General features: G+C 33.3%; 1 protein-coding gene across 6 annotated transcripts in view; it reads right to left on the bottom strand.

Moving 5' to 3' along the window:
- Positions 1–25,963, bottom strand: part of VPS13A (vacuolar protein sorting 13 homolog A) — a 317,263-nt gene that overhangs the window by 36,260 nt on the left and 255,040 nt on the right. For all 6 annotated transcript variants that reach the window (XM_007499009.3, XM_056803980.1, XM_056803981.1 and 3 more), the window contains exons 59-61: positions 24,179–24,284; positions 8,122–8,235; positions 242–387 (exon numbers count right to left, since the gene is read on the bottom strand). In XM_007499009.3, coding sequence (XP_007499071.2) covers positions 242–387; positions 8,122–8,235; positions 24,179–24,284 — 366 coding nt within the window. The remainder of the gene's footprint in view (positions 1–241; positions 388–8,121; positions 8,236–24,178; positions 24,285–25,963) is intronic.

The following is a 25,963-nucleotide window of genomic DNA, read 5'->3' as shown; positions in this document are numbered from 1 at the left end:
ACTTATTTCCCCCTAATTAAGTCAAGTAATTATCTATACCAAAGTACATGTATTTTTATACATATGTCCAGATGTGTACATTTTTAATATACACAAACATAAGTTGCTCATATATCTGTTTGAAATTAGACTACAGTCTATTCATTGGGAAAAACAGTTCCTTCAGTTACTCAACTGTTCACAAAAACAGAATTTACTAATCATTTTAAAGATCACGGTATACATCTGTAAGTTTACATACTTAAATACTACATCTTGCACATCTGTAAGAGTGGCACCGATACTCTTCAGCAGGAGGTTTATTGAATGGACTGGAATCAGTCCTCCGTGTTGTGCTGTATCTTTACCATCATCTCTACCCGAACTCAGTGAAACACTCAAGTGTAACTAAAGAAAAAGAAATGCATGAATAGAAAAAGGCTTTCCCAATTGTGACTCAAATATTTCCATATGCCTTTATGGTAAAATATTATCTAACCATCATTTACTAACAACAAACACAAGTTCTCAAATCTATCTGTTTAATTTGATAAATATTCAATTATTAAGGATTTCAAAATCTAAAAATTAATGTTATTCCTTTACATTTTAGAAAGAATGTGTGTCCTATTAAATTCAATGGCAATTTGAGAAAAATCAATTTACATGAATAGATATTTGAAGTCATAAAATTCAAAGCACATTTAAAATGTCTGCTTTTCTTTTCTTAATTAATGAAAATGTTTACTTCATTGGTTTTAGTACTGTTCTTCTAAACAAAAAGGTGGGTCATTCTATCCTGTATAAATGTTTACTTTTAACTGGATAAATTTTATTTGTTCAGAGTTACTGTAAAGAAACTAAAAAGTAAATGTCATACAACTAGATATGTCTTAGATCAATAAAAACGTGTTCATATCAGGAAATTAAGTTACCAATTATGTAATTATTTCAAAAAGACTTTTGGATTTTATGGTAATAAGTTTAAACAATGCTTTACTTATAATGTATTTTACTATGTCCTTACAACCCTGTGAGACTAGTGCTATTATTATTCATATTTTATAAATGAGTAAGTTAAATTAAGAGAAATCATGTAACTTGCTCAGTTCAGACTCAAGATTTCCTGACTGCAAGTCCAGTGTTCTATGCACCACCTAGTTGCTTAAAGAAAGAATTTTATGAACACAGAAATCTTAAAACTTTGAACTAAAATTTGTAATACTCATTTCATCTATTATTCTTGAGTTCAGTAAGTATATTTACTCTAAAAATTTCCATTACTAAATATAATAAAAATAAGTATATATGCACTATTACATTTTTCTGAATGCTTAGCCATATGAAAAAGTGAAAATATTATATAATTAAGGATTATGTAGTCAATAAACAAAGTCCTGCCCACTGATATATAAATTATGTCTCACTGACATATTCCTGCATTCTGAAAAAAATAATTTCACAAATAAGCAAAATGGGTAATGATATCCTTATTGAATTTTCAGAAAACACAAAGTTGGGAAGTACACGTCAGATGAATAGCAAAATTATATACTAAAGAGAACTTTAGAGGGTAGAATGTTATGCTAAATTTAATAAGATAAAAATTTTGAAGTATAAACGAAAAAGCATACATTGGGCTTCAACTTCCATAAGTACAAGATCTATTAGAGATTTTTATATTTCAGGGAATGAGGCAACAATGTGATATTCAAACTAATAAAAAAGACTAATGTCAAGAACTGGAGGGCAATAGCTTAGCTCAGGTTACATTAATACTATATTCAATTCTGGGCAATACATTTTGGGAAGCAAGAGAACATTTAAGAATAAATTAGACAGAATCTAAAGAAGGGAAACCAGAATGGTGAAGTGCCTTAAGATAGTGCTATATAAGGAAAGAAAGAATTGGAGATAATTAATCTAGAGAAAATGAAACTTATGGGGCACATAATAACTCTTAGCTTTTTTAAAATTTAGAATATTTTTTCATGGTTGCAAGATTCATAATCCCCTCCACACATTTATGTCCTTTTTTTTCCCCCCTCCTGGAGCTGACAAGCAGTTCCACTAGGTTAAACATGTTTACTTGTTCAAAACCTATTTCCATGTTATTCATATTTGCATTAGAGCGAACTTTTAACATTAAAACAACTAATTATATTTAACCACATGATCGATCATATGTTTTTCTTCCGCATTTCTACTCCCACAGTTCTTTCTCTGGATGTGGATAGCATTCTTTCTCATCAGTTCTTCTGGATTGTCATGGCTCATTGAATTTCTGCTAGTAGAAGAGTCTATTACAATCAATTGTGCCATGATGTATCAGTCTCTGTGTACAATGTTCTATTGGTTCTGCTAGTTTCACTCTCCATTGGTTGCTGGAGGTCGTTCCAGTTCATATAGAAATTTTCCAGTTCATATAGAAATTCTCCAGTTCATTCATTATTCATTTCAGCACAATAGCATTCCATCACCATCAGATACCACAATTTATTGAGCCATTCCCCAATCGATGGACACCCCATCATTTTAGTGACCCAGTTTTGCCACATCCCCTTCAACATGTATCACTTTCCGTTGCTGTCACATTGGCCAGTCTGCTTGGTGTAAGGTGGTAGGTACCTCAGTGTTGTTTTAATTATCTTTTCTTTAATCAGGAGGGATTTAGGACACTTTTTTATGTGTTTTTTGATAAGTTTTTATTTCACTGTGTGAAAATTGCCTATTAATGTCCCTTGACCATTTGTTGATTGGGTAATGGCTTGATCTTTTTGTAAAATGGACTTAGTTTCTTATATATTTGGGAAATTAAGCCTTTGTCAGAGTTTTGTTATAAAATTTCTTCCCAGTTTTTCTGCTTTCCTTCTAATTTTGATTGCATTGGTTTTGTCTAAAACCTTTAAAATTTAATATAATTGAAATTATTCATTTTGCACCTTGTAATGTTTTCTATCTCTTGCTTGGCCTTAAATTACTTCCTTTCAATAGACCTGCAAGGTATATTATTCTATGTTCACCTAATTTGTTTATGATTTCACTATTTATATTTAAGTCATTTACACTTTTTGAATTTATCTTGGTATAGGGTGTGAGATGTTGATCTAGACCCGATTTTCCCCATAAACAATAATAATTATAATAATAATTTTCTCAGCAGATTGCATCAAATAGGGAGTTCTTGTCCACACTGCTGGGATATCTGGATTTCTTGAACACTAACTTGCTAAACTGCTTTACCCCTAGTCTATTCCATTGATTCATCCTTCTGTGTCTTAGCCAGTGCCATATTATTTTGATAACCACTACTTTATAGTACAGTTAGAGATCTGGTACTGCTTAGGTCCCCATCCTAAACATTTTTTCCCCATAATTTCCCTGGATATTCTTGATCTGTTGTTCTTCCAGATCTTTGTTGTTCTTCCAGAACTTTGATAAAAAAATTTTCTAATTCTATGAAAAAGTGTTTTGGTAGTTTGATAGGTATGGCACTGAATAAGTAGATTAATTTTGGTAAGATTGTAATTTTTTTATGTTAGCTTGTCCTACCCATGAGCAATGATTGTTTTTCCAGTTATTCAGATCCAGTTTTAATTGTGTGAAAAGTGTTTTGTAATAGTGTTCATAAAGTTCCTGTGTTTGTCTTGGTAAATACATTCCTAAATATTTTATATTGTCTAGGGTGATTTTAAATGGAATTTCTCCTTCAAATTCCTGCTGCTGACTTTTGTTGGAAATATAAAGAAATGCTAATGATTTATGTGGGTTTATTTTGTACCATGCAACTTTGCTGAAGCTGTTAATTATTTCCACTAGCTTTTTAATTGATTTTCTAGAATTATTTAAGTAGACCATCATATCACCTGTAAAGAGTGATAGTTTAGTTTTCTCATTGCCTACTTTAATCCCTTCAATTTCTTTTTCATCTCTAATTGCTACTGCTAGCATTTCTGGTACAATGTTAAATAATAGAGGTGATAATGGGCATCCTTGCTTCACTCCTGATTTTATTGGGAAGGCTTCTAACTTGTTCCCATTGCAGAAGATACTTGCTAATGGTTTAAGATATATACTGTTATTATTTTTAGGAAGGTCCCTTCTATTCTAAATGTTTTCTATAGGAATGGACGTTGTATTTTGACAAAGGCTATTTCTCTATCTATTGAGATAATCATGTATTTTCTATTGGTTTGATTATTGATATGGTCAATTATGTGGATGGTTTTCCTAATATTAAACCAGCCTTGCATTCCTGGCATAAAACCCACCTGGTCATAGTGAATAATCCTTGTGATAACTTGCTGTAGTCTTTTTTGCTAGAATTTTATTTAAGGGAGCAGCTGGGTGGCTCAGTGGATTGAGAACCAGGTGTAGAGATGGGAGGTCCTATGTTCAAATCTGGCCTCAGACACTCCCTGGGCAAGTCACTTTACCACCATTATCTAGCCCATACCACTCTTCTGCCTTGGAACCAATACACAGTATTGATTCCAAGACAGAAGGTAAGGGTTTAAAAAAAATAATTTCATTTAAGATTTTTGCATCTATGTTTATTAAGGAAGTTTTCTTTCTCTGATTTTGGTCTGCCTGGCATTGGAATCAGTACCATATTTGTGTCAAAAAAAAAGAATTTGGTAAGACTCCTTTGCTTATTTTGTCAAATAATTTATATAGTATTGCTTTTAGTTCTTTAAATGCTTGATAGAATTCACTTGTGAATCTATCTGGCCCTGGAGATTTTTTCTTAGAAGTTCCTTGATGACTTGTATAATTTCTTTTTCTCAGATGGGACTATTTAAGTATTCTATTTCCTCTTTTGTCAATTTAGGCAATTTATATTTTTGTAAATATTCATCCATTTCACCTAGTCATACTTATTGTCATATAATTGAGTAAAATGATTCTTAATAATTACCTCAATTCCCTAGATGTGAGATCACCTTTTCATCTTAGATACTGTTAATTTGATTCTCTTCTTTCTTTTTTTATTAGATTAACCAGTACTTATCTATTTTAGTTGTTTATTTCAAAGTAACAGCTCTTAAATCTTATTTACTAGTTCAATAATTCTTTTGCTTTCAATTTAATTAATTTCTACTTTAATTTTGGATTTCCAATTTAGCTTTTATCTGGGGATTTTAAATTTGTTCTCTTTCTAATTTTTTAAGTTGCAAGCCCAATTCATTTATCTCCTCCCTCGATATAAAACTTCAACCAAGTACTGCTTTGGCTATATTCCATAGGTTTTGATATGATGTCTCCCCACTGTCATGTAATTATTTCTATGATTTCTTTTTTAACACACTAGTTTTGAGGAATTAGATTATTTGGTTCCAATTAATTTTAAATTTGCCTTTCCATGAACCTTTATTAAGTATAGTTTTTATCCCATTATGATCTGAGAACATCGTATTTATTAGTTCTGCTTTTCTGCATGTTTGCAATATTTCTATGCCCTTTTATACAGTTGATCTTTGTATATGTACATGTACTGTTGAAAAGGTATATTTCTTTTTAATCCTATTCAGTTTTCTCCAGATACCTATTAACTATAATTTTCTAGCATTTCATTCACTTCCCTTACTTCTTTCATATTTATTTTTCTGTTCAATTTATCTAGTTCTTAAAGGGGAAAGTTAAGATACCCCATTAATATAGTCTTACTATCTCCTTCTTCCTTGAGCTCCTTGAGTTTTTCCTTTAAAAATCTAGATCCCTTTCTCTCTGTTCTTCCTCACCAGGGTATTTTTTTATCTCAACCCCCCCACTTCCTCCTCCCTCCAATTACCTCCCTCTTCCCTTGTTTTATTCCCCCCCTTCTACTTCTCTGTGGGTTAAGATAGAATTCTATAATCTACTGAGTAAACTGGTTTTACCTTCTCTGAGCCCTTTACAATGAGAGTAAAGTTTAAGCATTGCCTTTCACCACCCTTATTCTCCCCTCTCTATAATGATTTTTCACGCCTCTTTGTTACATAATTTACCCAATTTTATATCTCTCTTCCCTTTTCTCTCAGTGCAACCCTCTCAGCCCTTGATTTTTTACATATCATACATATGCTTACATATCATATCATACCTATCATTCTATATCATCACATTTACATATATATTATATCATCATAATAAGCTTACTTCTCCAGCCTCTTTCTGAGTAAATTTCTTCTGTCTTCTCTACTAAGAGTAATTTTTGAGAATTACATCAATCCTCTTTCTATGTAGACATATAAACATTTTGACCTTAATGAGTCCCTTATATTTTCTCTTTCTTATTTACCTTTTTGGGCTTCTCCTGTGTCTCATGTTTGGACATCAAATTTTTTGTTTAGGTTTGGGCTAGAATATACTTAATTTTGCTGAATAGTTGATTCTGGATAACCCCAAATTTTTTGTCTTCCTGAATATCATATTACATGTGTTTTGATCCTTTAATCTAGAAACCATTAGTTCCCATGTGATCCTGATTGTAGCTTGGTGGCTCTTGAATTTAGCTATTACATTCCTGGAAGATGTCATTTGAGGATTTCTTTCTTGAGGTTATCTGCGAATTCTTTCAGTTTCAATTTTCTTTTCTTTATTGAGGATCTCTGGGCAGTTTTCTTTGATAATTTCTTATAATATGATATCCAAAGTTTTTTTTTTGATCATGGCTTTTAGGTAGTCCAATATTTCTCAAATTGTCTTTCCTGAATCTTTTTTCTTTTTCAATTTGCTCATTTTATGTGATGGTCTGAATGCTGAGAGCTCTGAGAGCCCCCTCCCCTGCTGATTCAATTGGCCCTCATGATTCTGATAGCTTAAAGACTTGCCTCAGGCTTAAATGTGAACTTTTGATCTTACTCTGATCTTGATTAGTTCAGGGACAGATCAAATTCTAGCCTCAGGCTTAATCTCAAAGTTTTGGTCTCACCCTGATTGTCCTGTCTTGGAGCTCCACCCTTATCTTAAGGCAAAAAGATCAGTATTTAGTACTTACTATTATTATCCACCCCAAGGTGCGAACTAAACCCTTGTTCTAATCCCAGACTAGAATTCTCTGGCCTAGGGGTCTAGACTTCTCCACATGTTTAAATTTTTTTTTTAAACCCTTACCTTCCCTCTTGGAGTCAATATTGTGTATTGGCTCCAAGGCAGAAGAGTGGTAAGGGCTAGGCAATGGGGGTCAAGTGACTTGCCCAGGATCACACAGCTGGGAAGTGTCTGAGGCCAGATTTGAACCTAGGACCTCCAGTCTCTAGGCCTGGTTCTCAATCCACTGAGCTAACCAGCTGCCCCCCACATGTTTAAAATTTTAAGGGGTGTGGGTTTGGTTTTACCTCTATTTGCTCAGGCAAGGTCTCAGGGTCTGGAAATTGGCTCAAGCATAGGTTCCCAATGTGTGTGGGGGGGGGGGGGGGTGGGAGGGTGGGGGGTGGGGGCAGTGCTCACTCTTGGCTTGCTCTTTCCTCCTTGCTGCACCTTCTTGCTGATTTGCTCTTTTCTCATCCCAGAGCCCCAGATGCTCACTGCCTACCTTTGGGGTTTTTCTTTTCTTGAAAGTTGTTTTACTTTGTCCTCTTGTTGGTTCTTTCACTCATGTATGTTTTATGCCGATATTTTGGTTGGGAAGGATTCTCATGGTGGCACAGAGCTACTGAGGATTACTCTACCATCTGGGTTCCATTCCTAGAACTTTATATAATAACTCTTTCCCAGTAATTTAGGGTCTATGGTGTGAAAAAAATATTTCAACTTGTTCTGTTAGACCTCAGAAAGCAGAAGGTGGAATAATCATTGGAAGTTGCATAAAGGCAAACTTTGTATCATTTAAGGTATCTAAAAGTGTAATCAGTAACATTGGAAGGTTTTTCCTTTACTATAAGGGTATATTGAAAGCCTGGATGACGATTTATGAAGAATTATTGCAGAAAGAATTCTTGTTCAGGAACATGTTGAACTAGATAACCTCTAGGGTCACTTTCAGTTCAGAGACCCTATGATTGATCTCAAGCCTTCAATATATTATTGGAAATAGAATAATCTTAAATTATTCTACCCACAGAAAAGCTCTTTGTCCAATTAAATGGATTTGTACTGAAAAGATGGCTACTAGTTTGTCATTAAAAACAACCAGACTTAAGTGTTTGAGGTTCAACATACCTTGATAGGAGAAATATGAAAATATTCATAAAGACTGGCTTGTGATGTATCTGTTAATGAATCTGTCTGAAATCCTTCCTTGAAATACTCAATATCCTTGTGGAAAAGTTCAACCTATAAAGATAAAAAGGAATTTAAAATACCTCAAAATTCTCAAGGCAAAGATTTACAAAAACATCATTAATTCAAAAAGTGAAAAATATTATGAAATATGTACTAAATATTTTCCTATGTATATGTACAAATATACCCACATATATTCAAATGTGTATATGTTTGTCAAAGAAAAAAAAGAAAATGAGACAAAAGATGTATAAGCTCTTAAATCTATAAGCTTTTAATTTTGAAAGATTCTTTCATGTTAAATTGTCTTGTTTTTATTTCCAAAGTGAGTCTTTGAATTAGGCAAGGGAAGATATTGTTCATATTTGACAAAAAAGTATACCATATCACAAAGAGACCCTTTAATAATGGATTTCCTAAGACATATAGTCAATTACCACCAGAGGCTTAGATTCATTTTTTCTATGACTTTGTTAAACATATTATATGTATTTATCTTTCTCCATTTTATTTTCCTTCATGACAATATTCAATGTTATAATGAATTAAAAAATTTCTCTTTTAATAATTGTTGACACTTCAAGAAAAACCAAACAAACAAAAATATAACCAATAAGGAATAATACTTCAGTTAAACAAAGGATAAGATTCATTGAAAGTAATAAACACATTATGTTTCTGATTTTACCATTTATTTATTTTGTATTTTGTATTTTGTATTTTGTATATTGTATTTTCAAGTGGCCAATATTTGATGTCAGGAAATCTCTGAATACAAAAGCAGAGGATAAGTGTTGTTTCCATAACTGAATCTGCGAAAGACTTTTATGATTTAACATAAAAGAGACAACTTTTTAATCTTCAAGGCAGCATTTTATTCTCCCACTTAAAAATACCAATAAACACTGTGGGAATAGTAAATATTCTTTGAAATTCATTAAGATATAATGACAAAATGTAATGTTGTAGAAACCAGAAATGCTAGAAGTAGCAATTGAAGAAGAAAAAGAAACTGAAGGAATTAAAGTGGGCAATGAAGAAACAAAACTATCATTCTTTGCAGTTGACATGATAGTATACTTAGAAAATACTAGAAATCAACTAAAAAAGCTAGTGGAAATAATTAAAACTTTAGCAAAGTTGCAGGATGCAAAATAACCTCACACAAATAATCAACATTTCTATATATTTCCAACACAACTCAGCAGCAAGAGTTAGAAAAACTTCATTTAAAATCACTCTAGACAATTTAAAATATTTGGGAATCTACCTGTAAAGACAAACATGGGAATTATATGAACACAACTACAAAACACTGTCCACACAAATAAAACAAGATCTAAATAATTAGAAAAACATTAATTGCTCATGGGGAGGATGAGCTAATAAAAATGATAATCGTACCTAAAATAATTTACTTAGTGCCATACCTATCAAACCACCAAAAAAATATTTTATAGAATTAGAAAAATGCAAAATTCATCTGGAAGAATAAAAAGATCAAGAATATGAAGAGAAGAGAACTACTGAAAAAAATGTGAAGGATGGAGGCCTAAGAGTACCAGATCTTAAACTGTACTATAAAGCAGTGGTTATCAAAACAATTTCATACTGGCTAAGGGATATTAGGGTGGATTAACGGAATAGGGGTAAATTATCTCAGCAATCTAGTGTTCAAATAACCCAAAGATCCTACCTTTTGTGAATAAGGACCCACTATTTAACAAAAATTGCTGGAAAATTGTAAAACAGTATGGGAAACGTTAGGGTTAAATCAATGTCTCACACCCTATACCAAGATAAACTCAAAATGTGTATATGATCTAAACATAAAGAGTGATATTTTAAGTAAATTAGGTGAACATGGAATAATATACCTGTCAGATCTATTATAGTATACCTTTTGGGAAGGGAAGAATTTAAGACCAAGCAAGAGATGGAGAACATTACAATTTTGATTATATTAAATTAAAAAGCTTTTGTACAAAGAAAACCAAAGTAACTAATATCAGAAGGGAAGCAACAAACATGGAAAATAATTATAACAAATTTCTCTGACAAACATTGAATTTCACAAATATATAAAGAACTACATCAAATTTATAAGAAATCAAGTAAGTCTCCAACTGACAAATGGTCAAAGGATATGAACAAGCAGTTTTCAGATGAATTATCAACAACCATATAAAAATGTTCTAAATCCCTTCTGATTAGAAAAACGCAAATTAAAACAACTCTCAGATACTACCTCACATCTAGCAGAGTAATAAATATGACAGTAAAGGAAAATAATAAATGTTGGAGGGAATATGGCAAAATTGGGACACTAATGCATTTGCTGGTGAAGTTGTGAATTGATCCAACCATTCTGGAAAGCAATTTGGAATTATCCCCAAAGGGCTTTGAAAGACTGTATGTCCTTTGATCCACCAATACCACTACTAATTTTTTATCCTAAAGAGATTTTTTTAAATGGGAAAGGATCTTTTTGAACAAAAACTTTTATACCTACACTTTTTGTGGTGGCAAAAAATAAGAACATGAGGGGATACCTCTAGATTGGGGGAATGGCTGAACAAACTGTGGTTCATCATATGGATGGAATACTATTGTGCTATAAGTAATGATGAATCAATAGATTTCTATAAGAACTGGAAAGACCTTCATGAACTGATGTGGAATGAAATAAACAGAACCAGGAGTACATACACAGTGACTGTAACATTGTGGGATGATCAAATGAACTGACTTTGATGCTAATATCAGTGCAATGATCCAGGACAATTTTGAGGGACTTATGAGAAAGAATTATCTAGAGAAGAACTGTGGGAGTAGAAATGCAGAAGAAAACATGATTTATCACTTGTCTATAGGGCTATGTAATTTGGGGTTTTGGTTTTAAAAGATTATTTCTATTACAAAAAAGAATATGGAAATAGTATGAGTGATTATCTATCTATCTATCTATCTATCTATCTATCTATCTATCTATCTATATATATATATATATATATATATATATATATATAACCCAGTGAAATTGCTTGTTAACTCTGGGTGGGGGAAGGGAAGAAGGGAGGACAACAAGAAGAATCATCTGACCATAGGAAAAAAAATTTTAATTAAATGATAAAAAAAATGAAGTTGTACAAAGCATTTCCCATCTGTGGCATCAAGTCTTCCTATATGGCCGCCCCCATGCCTGGAATGTTCTCCCTAGTGCACTGCCACTATTAAACCCCTTGATTCCCTTTAAGTCCCAGTAAAAATTCTACCTCCTACGGGAAGTCTTCCTCAATTCCTCTTAGTTCCAGTGCTACCCTTTGTTAATTATTTCCTATTTATTCTGCATGTAGCTTGCCTTGTATATGGTTGTTTACATGTTGTATCCCCACCCCCCATTATTTTTTAAACCTGTGTCTTCTGTCTTGGAATTGGTAATAAGCATAGGTTCCAAGTGTGAGAATTTTTATATACTGTATTAATTCCTACACATTAGGGAAAATTACTAAATATTTTTGTGTCTGGGATCTGAATCAAAGATACCATTTAGTCTGCTGCTTTTTGCATTTTCCTTGTCCTTTGAAACCAGGAATATCTTCCTTTTTAACAGAATACAGTTAATAAATGAAGGAGATAAGAGTTCTTTTCCTATGGATGTGACTTGTTCACCTGTGCGAACAGGGAGGGGTGAACAGGTTGATTTACGACCTCTTAATTATCTATCACCAATTAAAGATGTCTTGGGATAGTAAAGGGAGAGTCTGAATAATGAGATCCTAAAAATCTTGACTGCTTGACCCAACAACTCAGGTCATCCTTGGTCCCTGAGTGAGCCACGAAGACCTATATAATTTTACTGGCTATGATGCTGGCCTAACTAATAAACCTGATATAATCAATAAAATTATATTCTTAGCCCAAAATAAGTCTCTTGAGATCATTTTAATCAAAGTGTAGGGAGGTAAAGAGTGAAAGGGCCAGGCAAATGTGTAATGCTGAAAAGTGGTAATGGCTAGGCAACTGGGGTTAAATAATTTGGCCCAGGTAACATAGCTAAGAGTGTCCCTAGTTGGATTTGAACTAAGCATCTCCTTTTTCTAGTCCTGGCTCTTTATCAACCTAGCCACCTCAATGTCCCTTCCTCATTAGATTTGAAGCTCTTTGAGGACAAGGACTGTCTTTTGCCTTTTTCTGCATCATTAGTGTTTAACACACTGCCTAGTATATAGGAGGTACTTTGAGCTACATGACTCCTTCCCCAACCACATTTTACAGATGAAGTAAAGGAGGCTTAGAGAGGTCATGTTACTTGTCAACCCAGAGTGTCTCTGTTTCAGAAAGTGTGTTGTAATATCTAAAACTTCTAACTCCAATGGTGGTACTCTCTATTATAAGACCACAAAGATAAAAATTATACAGAAAAAAAGAAAATTATCCAGGAGAGTGTTTTTTTTTTGTAGTTTCAGTTCCATGAAGAATATCTTTTTGTGTGTGAATAGTACAGTCTCACAAAGAAATTATAGCAATAAGAAACTAAGTTGGTAGTTGCTGATACTTCTATAGTACTTATTTTGGGGGGAGGGAGGTGGGGACTTTCCTTCCTTGAGGGTGTCCTTAAAATTCTATGATCTCCAAAACAGATTTCTTAATTTATATATGTTCAGGTTTAGATGTTTCCCTTTATCTTTTCAGATGCCAATGCAACTTTCTCATGTGTATATGTAGGTTATAGAATTTGGATTAGAATGGTTTAGTAAGTATGATTAGTAAGAGGAGTATATATAGAGATATTTCTCGTATTTGTAGTCTTTTCTTTTGTCAATGAATGCTCTTAGAATGACCTGTCTTAGCTATATTTCACATTAAAATCCCCCTAGTAATTTTTCAGTTTTTTGGTAATTTGTGAGGTGATAATTACTCAGTATATTATCTTCTAATATCTATTGTGCATTCCCCCCCCCCCCAGTAAAATGTAAGTTTCTTGATGGCAGGAACTGTTTGTTTTTGACTTTGTACCATTCATGTCAAAAACAGAATATGAGTGATAAAATATACATAAAATATCTGTTGATTCTAAAAACATATTGCTAGTTTCTACCATAAATTATTGATGATATATTTCCTTGGCTTTGATAATTCGATTCTCAATAAGGAGATTAAGTATAGGCTGGTTGAGACTTTGTGAGCTTCTTTCTAGCATTCTTGCTTTGGTGATTTTTGTATCTACTGCATTTATAAAAAATATAAAAGAAGTCAAGCTTTTTAATTTGTTCAAATGCCATTCTTAAATTTTTTAAAATTATTTTTTCCATGGTTACATGATTCTTGTTGTCTCCTTACCCTCTTCCCTCCTCCCTCCCCCCTTCCAGAGTAAACAAGCACTTTCACTGGGTTATGCATCTGTTATCACTTAAAATCAATTTCTATATTATTCATTTTTGTAATGGAGTAATCTTTTAAAACCAAAACCCCAAATCACATACCCATTAAAACAAGTGATAAAACATATGTTTTCTTCCGGATTTCTACTCACACAGTTCTTTCTCTAGATGTAGATAGCACTCTTTCTCAGAAATTCCTCAGAATTGTCCTAGATCATTGCATTGCTTTTAGCAGCAAAGTTAATTACATCAAATGCCATTTTTGAAAAGTGTTGACCACTTGATTCAACAGTGGTAGAGCATGTTGTCTTCTCATCTTTATCGCCTCTGGTTTAAGTTTTATTTCTGAGAAGTCTATCATCTATAAATAAATAGCCAATTGCAAAATGACCAGTAATTCTATAGGTATTCATATTGCAACACGAGATAAACCAATTTCAATTTTTTGTCATATCTCCCGTAAAAAACTAATAGAAGAAAAGATTCATGACATACAGGAATGAATCCACTGGGTCATTTGTCATTTTATATTTTGTAATCTCAAATCACATTTTCTAACCAATTTTTAACATTCTCCTGTGCTCACTTTGGCTCTATAGGGATATGTTCAATGAGTTTGGAGAATCTTCTCGAATATTTAATTTTTTACTTTATTCCCTGAAACAAGTACTGTAAGTAATACAAGGTGAGTTGATCAATGATCTGCTGGTATGAGAATCCTAATTATTTGGCTTTTACAATTAAACTCTTTCAACTTCATTACTGATTCTCCAGAAGGAATAAACTTCTTTACGTCTTTTGATTTTACTGTCATTGAAATCTCTCTCCCAATTTCCTCACAGAATGTTATCTCACTCTCTCAGATGAGGCTCACTTCAAATTTCATTTAAAAAAAAAACTGAGGGCATGCAACAAGAGCTCTCTCCACCCCCAACACTGCATATCAAACAGGGAATTTAATAATTTAATAAATTGCTTTTAAAAGTATTATAATCTTTATTTTATTGGAATGGTCTATCCATGAACAAGGAATATTCATTCCTTCAATTATTTAGGTTGTCCTTTTTTTTTTCTTTTACTCCTCTCTTGGGATACAGACCTACAGGTGGTATTACAGAATCAAAGGGTATGCACAGTTTTATAGACCTTTGAGGATAGTTCCAAATTGCCCTCCAAGTTGGCTCAGTTTACAACTCCACCAATAATACATTAGTGTCCCAGTTTTGCCACATTCCCTCCTTTTCTCTGTCATATTGGCCAATTTGGGGTCAGTATGAGGTAGTACTGCAAACTTGTTTTAGTTTGCATTTCTGTAATCAAAAGTGATTTAGAACACTTTTTCTTATGATTACTGATAGCTTTGATTTCTTCATTTGAAAACTTTTTCATATCCTTTGACCATTTGTCAACTGAAGAATGATTTGTATTCTTACAAATTTGACTTAGTTCCTTATGTATTTGAGAACTGAAAATTTTATCAGAGACATTTGTTATAAGATTTTTCCAGTTTCCTGTTTCCTGTTTCCTTTCTAATCTTGGTTAATTGTGTTTCTACAAATTTTTTTAAATTTAATATAGTCAAAATTATTAATTTTATAATGTTCTCTTATCTCTTGTTTAATCATAAATTCTTTTGTTCTCTGAAGATCCGACATGTAAACGATTCTATGTTCTTCTTATTTATTTATGGTATTATCTATTATGCCTAAATCAATACCAATTTTGATCTTAGCTCCACATAGGGCAGCATTGGTGAAGTACTGGCATACGTGCAGAGCCAGGACATGGAGAGTTGCTCTGTTCCCCCTCTTCTCAGAGCTGGAGTATATTTTTTATGCTCCACCCCTCTGTCCAGATGCCCAAAGCTTAGTACTTCCTCTCTCAGTTCTCTCTAGTAATGCCTGGGCTCACAGACAGCTTGAATTTACCCTCTGGCACTCAAACTTGAAAAACCTATGCCAATGCTGGTATGGGGTAGAAGATATTGGTGTATACATACCTAGTTTCTGCCATACTGTTTTCTAGTTTTCCCATTAGTTTTTGTCAAATAGTTAGTTCTTATCCCCAAAGTTGGGATCTTTGGGTTTATCAAAAACTACATTGCTGGGGTAATTTAACAATGTATTTGTGTATCTAATCAATTCCACATCTGATTGTTTTGATGATTCCTGCTTTATAATAGTTTTAGATCTAGTACTGCTAGTCTATCTTCTTTCACATATGATCTTTCTTTTTAGAGGAGCACTTTGTAACATAAGTTATACAAGTAATTGGTGTCCTTTGGGAAATTGATTTCTATATTTCATGAATTTTGTAGTTATTTGTATGAAATTTCCCTTCCTCTTAGTGCTTCTTGTATTTTAAAAATTATTTATATATATAAATACTGTTACATTTTAAGTGTGTACTTTGTAGCTTGAAACTACTAAAGTTATTGCCTCAAGGAGTAGCTTTGCTGTTTTTATGATTTTCTAAATACATATTGTTATCAATAGGAAATAATGACAGATTTGAATCTCTTCTTTACCTATCTTTGGCCTTTAGTTTCTTTTTCTTGTCTTATTGCTGTTCCTAACATTTTCAGAATTGCATCAAATATTAGCCTCAAGGAGTAGCTTTGCTGTTTTTATGATTTTCTAAATACATATTGTTATCAATAGGAAATAATGACAGATTTGAATCTCTTCTTTACCTATCTTTGGCCTTTAGTTTCTTTTTCTTGTCTTATTGCTGTTCCTAACATTTTCAGAATTGCATCAAATATTAATGGGAAGACTGGTCTTCTGTGTTTTAAGCTCACATTTACTAGAAAAGATTCTAGTGTATCCCTTGTATAGGTTTTATTTCGATAGATGCTTTTTATGATATTTAAAAGGGGTCCTCCTATGCCTATATTTTGTAGAGTTTTTAGCATAAATGAATGGTATACTTTGTCAAAGATTTTTTTCTGAATCTAATGACATAATCAAATGGGTTTGAAAATTTTCATTTTTAATGTGATTAATTAAGTTGATTGTCTTCCTAATGTTAAATCATTCTTTCAACCTTGGTATAAATTCCACTTGGCCATAACAAAGGATTTCTTGGATAAATTATTCTAGTTTGATGTAAATTTTTTAATTTATTAGTGATTTTTTGGCTTACAGTATGGTTTTCTTATTTATTTTATCTTTTTTTCCTGATTGATAGAGGACAATATTTATTGAATAAAAGTATTCTTATAGGTTGCTTTAAATATTCTACAAAAGTCTTATAACATTCTAGACCAGAAGTCCCACCCTCCCCCCTTTCCACCTCCCAGGTGATACAATAGTTCAATTTCCCTTTCTGAGATTGGCTTATATCAGATCTCTTTCTAATCTTCTCATAGTCTGGATGTTTTATGTTCTTAAAGATTATTTTTTAGTCAGATTAGCTAAGGATACATCAATTTTATCAGGTTTTCGTTTTAGTTATCATTTCACTGTTCTTTTAGTTTTCCAATTTACTCCCCTAATTTTTATTATCTCTACTTGTGCTTATTTGCAGGGTACCCAGATGGCAAGTGGATAGAGTACTGGGCCTGAATTAGGAAGATTAATCTTCCTGAGTTCAAATATGGCCTCAGATAGTTACTAGTTATGTGACCATGGGGAAGTCATATAACCCTATTTGCCTCAGTTTTTTCACTTGTAAAATGAGCAGAAGGAAATGGCAAGCCACTCCAATATTTTTGCCAAGAAACCCAAATGTGACTGAAACCACTAAACCTGGGCTTAATTTAAGTGTTATTTATTTGTTGGGTTTCGAATTTCTAAAATGCATATTCAACTCATAAATCCTTTTTCTATTTTGTTGATTCATGATTGCAGAGATTATTTTTTCTCTGAAAACTGCTTTACTTTCCTCCCATAAATTCCCATGTTGTTTCATCATTATAATTTTCTTTTGCATATTAAGTGTCTTATGATTAAAATAATTTCTTTTATGATTTGTTCTTTTACTCACTCATTATTAAGGATTTCATCATTAAGTATCCATTTTGTTCTATGCCATTTTTTGTAATTCAATTTCTTTTTTATCGTGTTGTGGTTTATAAACATCTATTCACTATTTCAGTTTTTTAAAAAATATTTGTGTGCAATACATTTCCCTAAAAAAACATCAATTTTTATAGCCATTCTATATAGTACACTAAGAACTTCCAATTCCTGCGGGTAGCAGAAAAGACTATGCTCATTTTGCAATCCCAGATAGATGCCCATAAGTAAGTGATGGTGAACCTTTTAGAGACCTAGAACCCAAACTGCAACCCTCATGCCACACATGACCCCCCTGCATTACCCAGACAGAAGAGGGAGGAAGAGTTCCTATTGAGGTACAGGGCAGAGGGGTGGGTGATGAGAGAAATGTCTTCAGGAGGGCATGGAGTCAGAGAAGGAGGAAGGGAGCAGCCCTTCTGGCATGTCTGCCATGGATTCACCAACATGGCTACCAGTCTTTTAACTCTAGTCTCTTCAGCAATTTATTTATTTCTATATTGTCCTTTTTATCTTTCTATTAGACTTACCCAAAACTGAGGGAGGGACTATGATGTCTCCTGTTACTATTGTGTTGCTGTTTGTTTTCTTGTAGCTCAGTTAATGTTTCCTTTATAAATCTGGATGCTAAGGCATTTGGAGAGTATAGATTTATTATTCTGATAATGCCTAATAAACAATTTTTCAGCATAATATAATTTCCTTGTTTATCTCTTCCTTTTTGGAATGCTTGTTTTTGTTTGTCATATAACATAATTGAAACTCCTGCTTTTTTGTATTCACTTGACACAGTACATTTTTCTCAATCCCAGAGTTTTATTTTATGTATGTCTTTGGTTTTTTTTTTATGTGCTTTTTTTAAAAAAAGAGATTGTAGAGTTTTCTTTTCTTATTCAGTCTGTCATTTGTTTTCATTTTATTGGTATGTTACTCACTTTTAAAGTAGTGAAAGGTGGGTTTATTATATATTCCTTAATTTGTCTTTGATTTTATTCAAATTATGATTTTTATTTTTCTTCTACTATTAACACAGAACGACATTCCTTCAGTTACTTTAGCTTAAGCTTTTTAAAGAAGGCCCTATTTCCACTGGCTCTCTTTCCCCTCATTATACATTCCTTCTTCTATTTGGCATCCTTTTCCCTTTGGAGTTTTGCTTAATGTTTTTTTTTTCCATTCCTGCTTTTATCTTATTTAACTCTTCTTGTCTTTTTTCACAGTCGCATAGATTCCCCCTTCCTCTCTTCCCCTTCAACAAGCTCTATGTATTAGCTTTTTAAAAAAAAATTATTTTCATTTTTTACACCCTTTCCCAAAGAGAATTTCTCTCACTCATTTTCTTCCTGACCCCTATGCTTATTAATTGACTTATACCTTCCTTCTTGGATATCTTCTTTTTACCTCAGAAGTCCCTCCTATATTCATGCCCTTCCAATCCCACAGCTGTCAATTGCACCTAGTATTCCCCTCCCCTTCTCTTCCCTCCCCCAAGGAAGGACAAATAGGCTTTACAAATACCAAAGCCACCAAGATAGAACATCTCTTGACCTATAGAAGCATTTATTAATGGAACCCCCTCCCACCACTGACACAAAGTCTCTGCTTTTCCCTCTTCTTTTTCAAACTTCCCCCCTCCTCAACCTTACCCACAGATCGTTATCATTATCAAAGGGATCTTTAGCTCACTACTAGCATTTGGCTGGAATTGAGCACATGATATACTGCCCTCTCTCCTCTCCCTTCTTACATCCACTATCTCATTTTGTAATGGAGTTCCCTGCCAAAAACACTAATTTACCTGTAGCAGGGGTATCTGGAGGTTATGTCCCAGGCCTGCCATATTACCTCTACTTGACATTCACATTCACTTATGTCTCCTTGTGTAAATTTTGAAAGAAGTCTCTCATTCGCTGCTGTCACTCCTATTATTGCCTTCCTTAACCACTGCATTTGTTCATTGTTTCTTAATTTCTGTTGCATCATATATTAGAGTTGCAAGTAATTTCTTCAGGTCTAGTTTTCTCTCCAAACATGTTTCAAACTCCCTTTTATTACTGAAAATTTATCTTTTGGTTAAATTTAGAGGTAAGTCTGATTTGTATGGCAAGTCACTCTGGGCTATAACCTGTGTTCCATTGCTCTTTGGAACACATTATTTCATCTGCTCTTGTGATTTCAGGTGTGTACAATAGTCTTGTTATTCAAATTTCCTTTCCTTTGTATTTAAAGGCCTTTCTCCTGATAGGTTGCAGAATTTGTTGCTTCTGAACCAAATTGTTAAATTTAACCTCTATATCTATATCACTATATATCTCTAACTTTGAGATTTTTCTCCAGGTCCTTTTATTTTATTTTATTTTATTTTATTTTATTGCTTTTATTTCAGCTGATATTTCATTTTCTCTGTTCAAAAGTTCTGAGTAATTTTCTTATATTATTTTATTACATTACAGTGTTCAGGTTCTTTGACTTGTTTTCTTCTGTAAGACCTATAAATCCTTAAGTTATCTCTAAGTTTTTGAGATAAATGTGATTTGCTTTGAATAGAACATGTTTTATTTTAATGTTATTTCTTTTTTACTTTTCTTCATTTAGGTTGGAATATCCATTGTCCTTTCTTTTTTTCCTTTGGTGCGATTTGCCATTGCAGATTCTATTTTTTCTATTTTGCAAACTATTTTTGCAAAACTGGCAACAAATTTTGCTTTCATTCACATTTCTCTCAGGAAAAGCATGTGGTGGTCAAATGTTCTCTAAATTCCAGAGGTCTTCTGTCCCATATTACATATTTGTTTTGCAGAATTTATTTTGCATTAAAGTTTTCCTTACACAATTATCTGTTTATATTCACAGGTTTTTATTCCTTTTATGTTTTTTCTTTCCTTATTTTTTCCCTATTACTAACTTTGTTACTCCCCTCCTCTCTGACAGGGGTTTCCCTGGGATTAAATCTCAAAGAGTCTCAGCCTCCTCCCACAATGGGCATTTTAGAGTTTAGCAGTCTCGTTCGTGGTCCCAAGTGGCTTTTAAGGATGCAAGACCTGGCCCCAGCTGGATGCTAGGCTTTTTCCTTTAAGCTTGGTGGAATACTACACAGTCCTAAACATATAGTGTCTTAACTTATTCCCTCTGTTTCTCAAATCTTTGGTCTGACAGTTCAGAGCATAGTCCTACTGGATTTATTCCAGCAAGAGCTGATTTCTATCATTGGGCATTTGAATCTCCAAGGCTCTAGAAGGAGATGGGAAGGTTGGGTTATATGGCTGAACTCTATTACAAACTACCTTGGATGCCCCATCCCTTTCCCTTTGCTTCTCCAATCTTCTGTAGAGATCTAAAGTGCCAGCTTCAATAAGGCCTTAGCAAATTCCTATAGTTTGGATAGCCATAGCATTGGGAAGTAGGAGGAAGGGTTCAAGGTATGAGGTTGACTAGTTATACAGCTACCACCCTAGTTCTGGTTCTCAACCCTCTTGCCTCTACTATTGTAAAAGTCCTCCAATTGGCCTCCCTATTTCAAATATCTCTCTATTCAAGCTCATTATAACCTCAGCTGCCAATGTGTTTTTCTCTCAAGTAAAAGCCAGATTATGTCACATATTACTATTCAATTAAACCTAACAACTCCACTTCTCCTTCAGGATCAAATATAGTCTGTTGGTTGAAAGTTTTCACAACCTGGCCTCAACCCATTTTTCCAGTTTTTGTTTTTGTTGGGGTTTTTTAATGTCCATGGATGGTTATTTTGCTTTTACAAGGAACCTCTTCCCACCAATCCCCAAGGAAATTCCTGGCCTTTTGTTTCTCATTCTCATTTGCTTGTGGTTCCATTTTCCCCTCCATCACTCTGACAGAATTCATCAGATGTACAGACTGTCTCTCTACCATTTGTAGATACTACTCTACTACATTCCTTGGCAAAATGTACAGGTATCAAGACCACGTTTCAATCTCTGACCGGTGAGCCTGGTCTTAGGAATAGGTCACATCCTGCCCGTCTTGCTGTAGGGAGTGATCTTGTGATACGAGGTAGTTCCTTGACATTCATAGTTCTATAACCTCCCTACCATGGAGATAATGATTTTGTCATACTGGGAAACCTCTCATACCCCCAGTCTGAGCAACTCAAGGATTTCTGAAATTAAACTTTCTGAATATTACCAGAAGAATAGCTCTAAACTGAGGCTCAAGGCAAGCATGAGGCTGGGGAAAAGGATACCAAGGTCCTTAGTTAGGTTGAGAGTCTTCCAAAAGCTCGAGCCACCATGGGGAAGAGAGAGTTAGAGTGGTCACTGTGCAGAGGAGGAAAAAAATGGGAAAACATTCTCCTCAGACAGAATACTTCCAAAGATGGTCTTTATCTGCCTGTAGTTATTTAATGGTATTCTAGGGCTGAGCTCCTTGGGAAAGGGACCTTGTCAGGCTGGGTGCTCATGAGTTCTCCCCCACCCAAAAAAGTGGGCTATCTTCACATAGATTACTTTATCTCACTACCTGTTATGGGGGAAGTGTGAAGGCAGAATTTTACTACTTTTTTCCAGTCTGTTCATATTGACTCTTTTCAACGTACTCTATGAACTAGTTATACTTGCTTTATTGCTATTCCGTATGCACAACACTTCATCTCTGATAGCTGTACTTTTTGCCCTGGTTGTTCCTGTGCTTGGCATCTTCTCTCTCCTCAGCTCTATGGCTCCATTTACCTTGCTTCCCACAAGAATCAGTTCAAGTCTTATTTTCTGCAAGGAGACCTTTTCTGGCCCCTCTTTTTGACTATTAGTGCCTGTCCCTTCACATATTATCTTCACTTTATTTTATATTATTAAGTATGTAATTATTTGCATGCCTCCCTTAGAGCTCTCATTTTTATCAGAGTTCCCTGGAAGAGGGGCTGTATTTCCTTTTCTTTCAATCTCTAGGACTTAGTATAGTGCCTGGCACAGAGTAAGCATTTAATAAATGATTAATGATTAATGATTGACTAATGGGAATGCCAGTAAAGATGTAGTTAATCTCCTCTCATAGTCTGTCAGCTCAGTGGCAGATCAATGATGCCGGTAATAACTGAAATTTAAAAATACTAATGGCCTGATGCTATACATATTATTTTCATTTTATATAGAAGGAAACAGGTTCAGAATGTCTAAGTGACTTAACAAGGGTCACATAAATAGCTATAACAGAAAACAGTATAGTACAATGCAAAGAATACTAGATTTAAAATCATAGACTGCATGATTTTGGCCACAATTTCTCTAAGTCCACTTTTTTATTTGAATTTAGAAAGGATTGGATTGACTCCCAAGATGCCTTCATGCTCTAAAACTATGATTCTATGAACCTAAGAGCTGGTTTTGAATTCAGTTCCTCCACACTCCAAGGTCAACACTCTCTCCAATTCAGATAAAGAACACACAATAAGAATACCAAAAATAAACAAGTATTACAGACTGTCAAAAGTTCCCAGATTTGGTGGATATGTTCCCCACTTTTATACTGATTAGTCACAATCAGTGCAAAAGCAGAAGGTGGCAAAACTGAATAAAGTCCAATTTTGTATTTTTCTCTATTTCAGAAGTGATAGTAGCCAAGAAAGTGATTTCCTAGTGGTTAACTTTCTGTAGATCAGCCTTTATCAATATATTATTATTTGGCTCCAAAGAGAAGAATTAGTTTCATTACCCCCATACTTGAAATTTTCCATTTTGGTATTGTAAAAATGGAGATTTGAAATACCAAGGACTTCTGGGGATTGAAGTCTAGGGTTCAAATCTCCATTTTCACAGTATGAACTGTGATGCTTGTGTTCCATTAACAAAGCCTCTCAGGGACCCAAGATTCCATTCATACCAAGATGAGGAATAGAGTAGAATTTCTGTTCAGCAAATTAAATTCCCAAATAAATAAATAAATTTTACAGAAGTAAGCATTTGTAAGTGTTTCTCTGATTACGATTAGTGTTCTATTGATATGGGATGCAAAAATTTCCATACAAGATTTAGCAACAAAATGCTTTCTACAAACTCTAAACATGTAATCATTCTACAAAATAAAAGGGTATTTTGCCTGCACTATATAGTAAGAGGAAATGGAGCGATAAGCCAAAATTATGTTGTTTTTGTAATATATGAAAAGTGCTTTGCAAATTAAGGCACCATATAAATATCAGCTACTCTTACCTGCAACAAATAGCAATACCTTTTAATCTTTTTTTGATTCATCCCCTCTGAAATACACCAGAAAATATTCTAAGAAGAATTTCCCAAGTTTCCAAAGCCCTCAATAGATAACATAAAAAGATAAAAAAGATCCAAAAAATATCGAGACAAAAGGAAAAACATAGAACCTTAACAATACCACCCTGTATACTCCCTTCTTGGTTCAAAATACTTCCTTTTTTTGCTAATTAACAAAATGATTCTAAGGTTAATTTCTTTCTTTTCCCTAGCACCTATGATGGAGAAATGTGACTTTCTCTGAATATAGACATTGTGATTATATAACATATACTTTTTTAAAATATTCATTTTGAATAAGGTACTTAATTACTTTTCTAATTCCTCACTCAGTTTTAATAACAATTTTTTATACCTCATGTTGTTCTGTCACCTCAGCTTCTGCCATGAGTTCTGCCAGAGCATAAAGAAATCCAAGATCTAACCTGAGGTCCATTTCTTGTATCAACACTTTAAAATACCTATAAGAGAAAACAAAGGTTTTACAGAAAGTCAGTTTAGTGTAGTAAAAATAGCACTTTTAATCCAAAATAAATTAATCCTACATTTAATAAACAAATTCAAGTTATGGCATAGTATATTAATAATCATTTAAAGTATAATAAACATAGCCAACAATAACTAATTAAAAGTTTTATAATAATTGGCATATGTATAACATTAAAAATTTTTCAAAGTGCTTTTCTCCCATCAACATTATTAGTTAAATAGCACAACTACTATTGTTGTTATTTTAAATAGGAAGAAACTGAAGGTCAAAAAGATTAAATTTCATGCCCATAGTCACAATATCATCATAATCATAACAATTACCATTTATATAGTGCTTTTAAGTTAGCCTTCACAAAAATTTTATCCTTGTAATAACCCTAAAAGTTAGGTATCCACATTTTACATTTGAGAAAACTTGAGGCAGAAAAAAATTAACGGACTTACCTCAGGTCACACAGATAATAAGTTGTCTAAAGCCATATCTGAACTTGGGTATTCATGACTGCAGGATTAGCACTCTCTACACTGCATCACTATATATCTCTTATTGCTAAGAAGTGATGATACACAAGCTTGGAATTGGAGTTTTCTGATTCTGAGACCAGTGATCATTCTATAATACAAGGTTTTTGCTTTTAATTTAACTTTTCTATATAGTGAATTTACAAAAAAATATTTTTCATGAATTAGTTAATCTTGAGGCAGCAACTTGAGGAAATGGCTAATAGTGGCAGAACAGAATAAGAATTCTCATTACTTGTTCTCTTTTCAAGCAAAGTGAGACTTTTCTAATTCAGTTCCATCACTTCTTGATGGTAAAAGGTCACTCTAGAACAGTAGTTCTCAAGGTGCAGCAGGACTCCAAGATCCTTTCAGGGGATCTATGAAGTCAAACTGTTTTCATAACAATATTAATTTTTTACTTGATTTTTTTATTCTATTCTCTCAAGAGTATACAGTGGAATCTTTCCCAGGCTATATGATCTAAGAATTAAAGATTTCACTGCCAATATAAAGAACAAGTTAATGTGTCATCTGGAGAATTGTTAGGGTTTTTTTTTTTGCCTTATATATTAATGAATGTACAGATATTTTTGGACTTTATGTGTTCCTTTTAATTATCCAGCATCAACACCAAATAATTTTAAAACGATCTTCTTTAATATATGATGGGTTTATTATTTTTAAAAGAAAATATTTTAGAAATATATGTTCTAATGTCTAATACAATGACTATCAATAAATGTAATCTATACAAACAAATGCTTTTGGTGGACCTCAATAAAATTTAAAAGTATAAAGGCATCCCAAGACCAAAAAATTTCAGAACCACTGCTCTAGATAATTACCAAGTTATCTTCTTCCTTTCATGAAAAAATGGTATGATGGCAAAATTGTTGAATTTGTGAGTCACAAAGAGCTGGGTTAGAAACCCTCCTTAGATATTTACTGGCTATATTATATCATTGGAAATTTACAAAAAACCTCTAAACTTTAGTTTCCTCATCTATAAAATAAGGATCACTAGAGCTCTGACTTCTCACACAGTTGTGAGAATCAATTAATAAAATTTCTATAAAATGCTTTGAAAATCCTCAAGGGCTATACAAATGTCAGAAATAGACAATCAGTTAGCTGCCAGCAATTA

Source organism: Monodelphis domestica, chromosome 7 (assembly GCF_027887165.1).
Source record: "Monodelphis domestica isolate mMonDom1 chromosome 7, mMonDom1.pri, whole genome shotgun sequence".
In the NCBI taxonomy this organism is placed as follows: domain Eukaryota; kingdom Metazoa; phylum Chordata; class Mammalia; order Didelphimorphia; family Didelphidae; genus Monodelphis; species Monodelphis domestica.
This window is presented reverse-complemented; position numbering and strand designations above follow the sequence as displayed.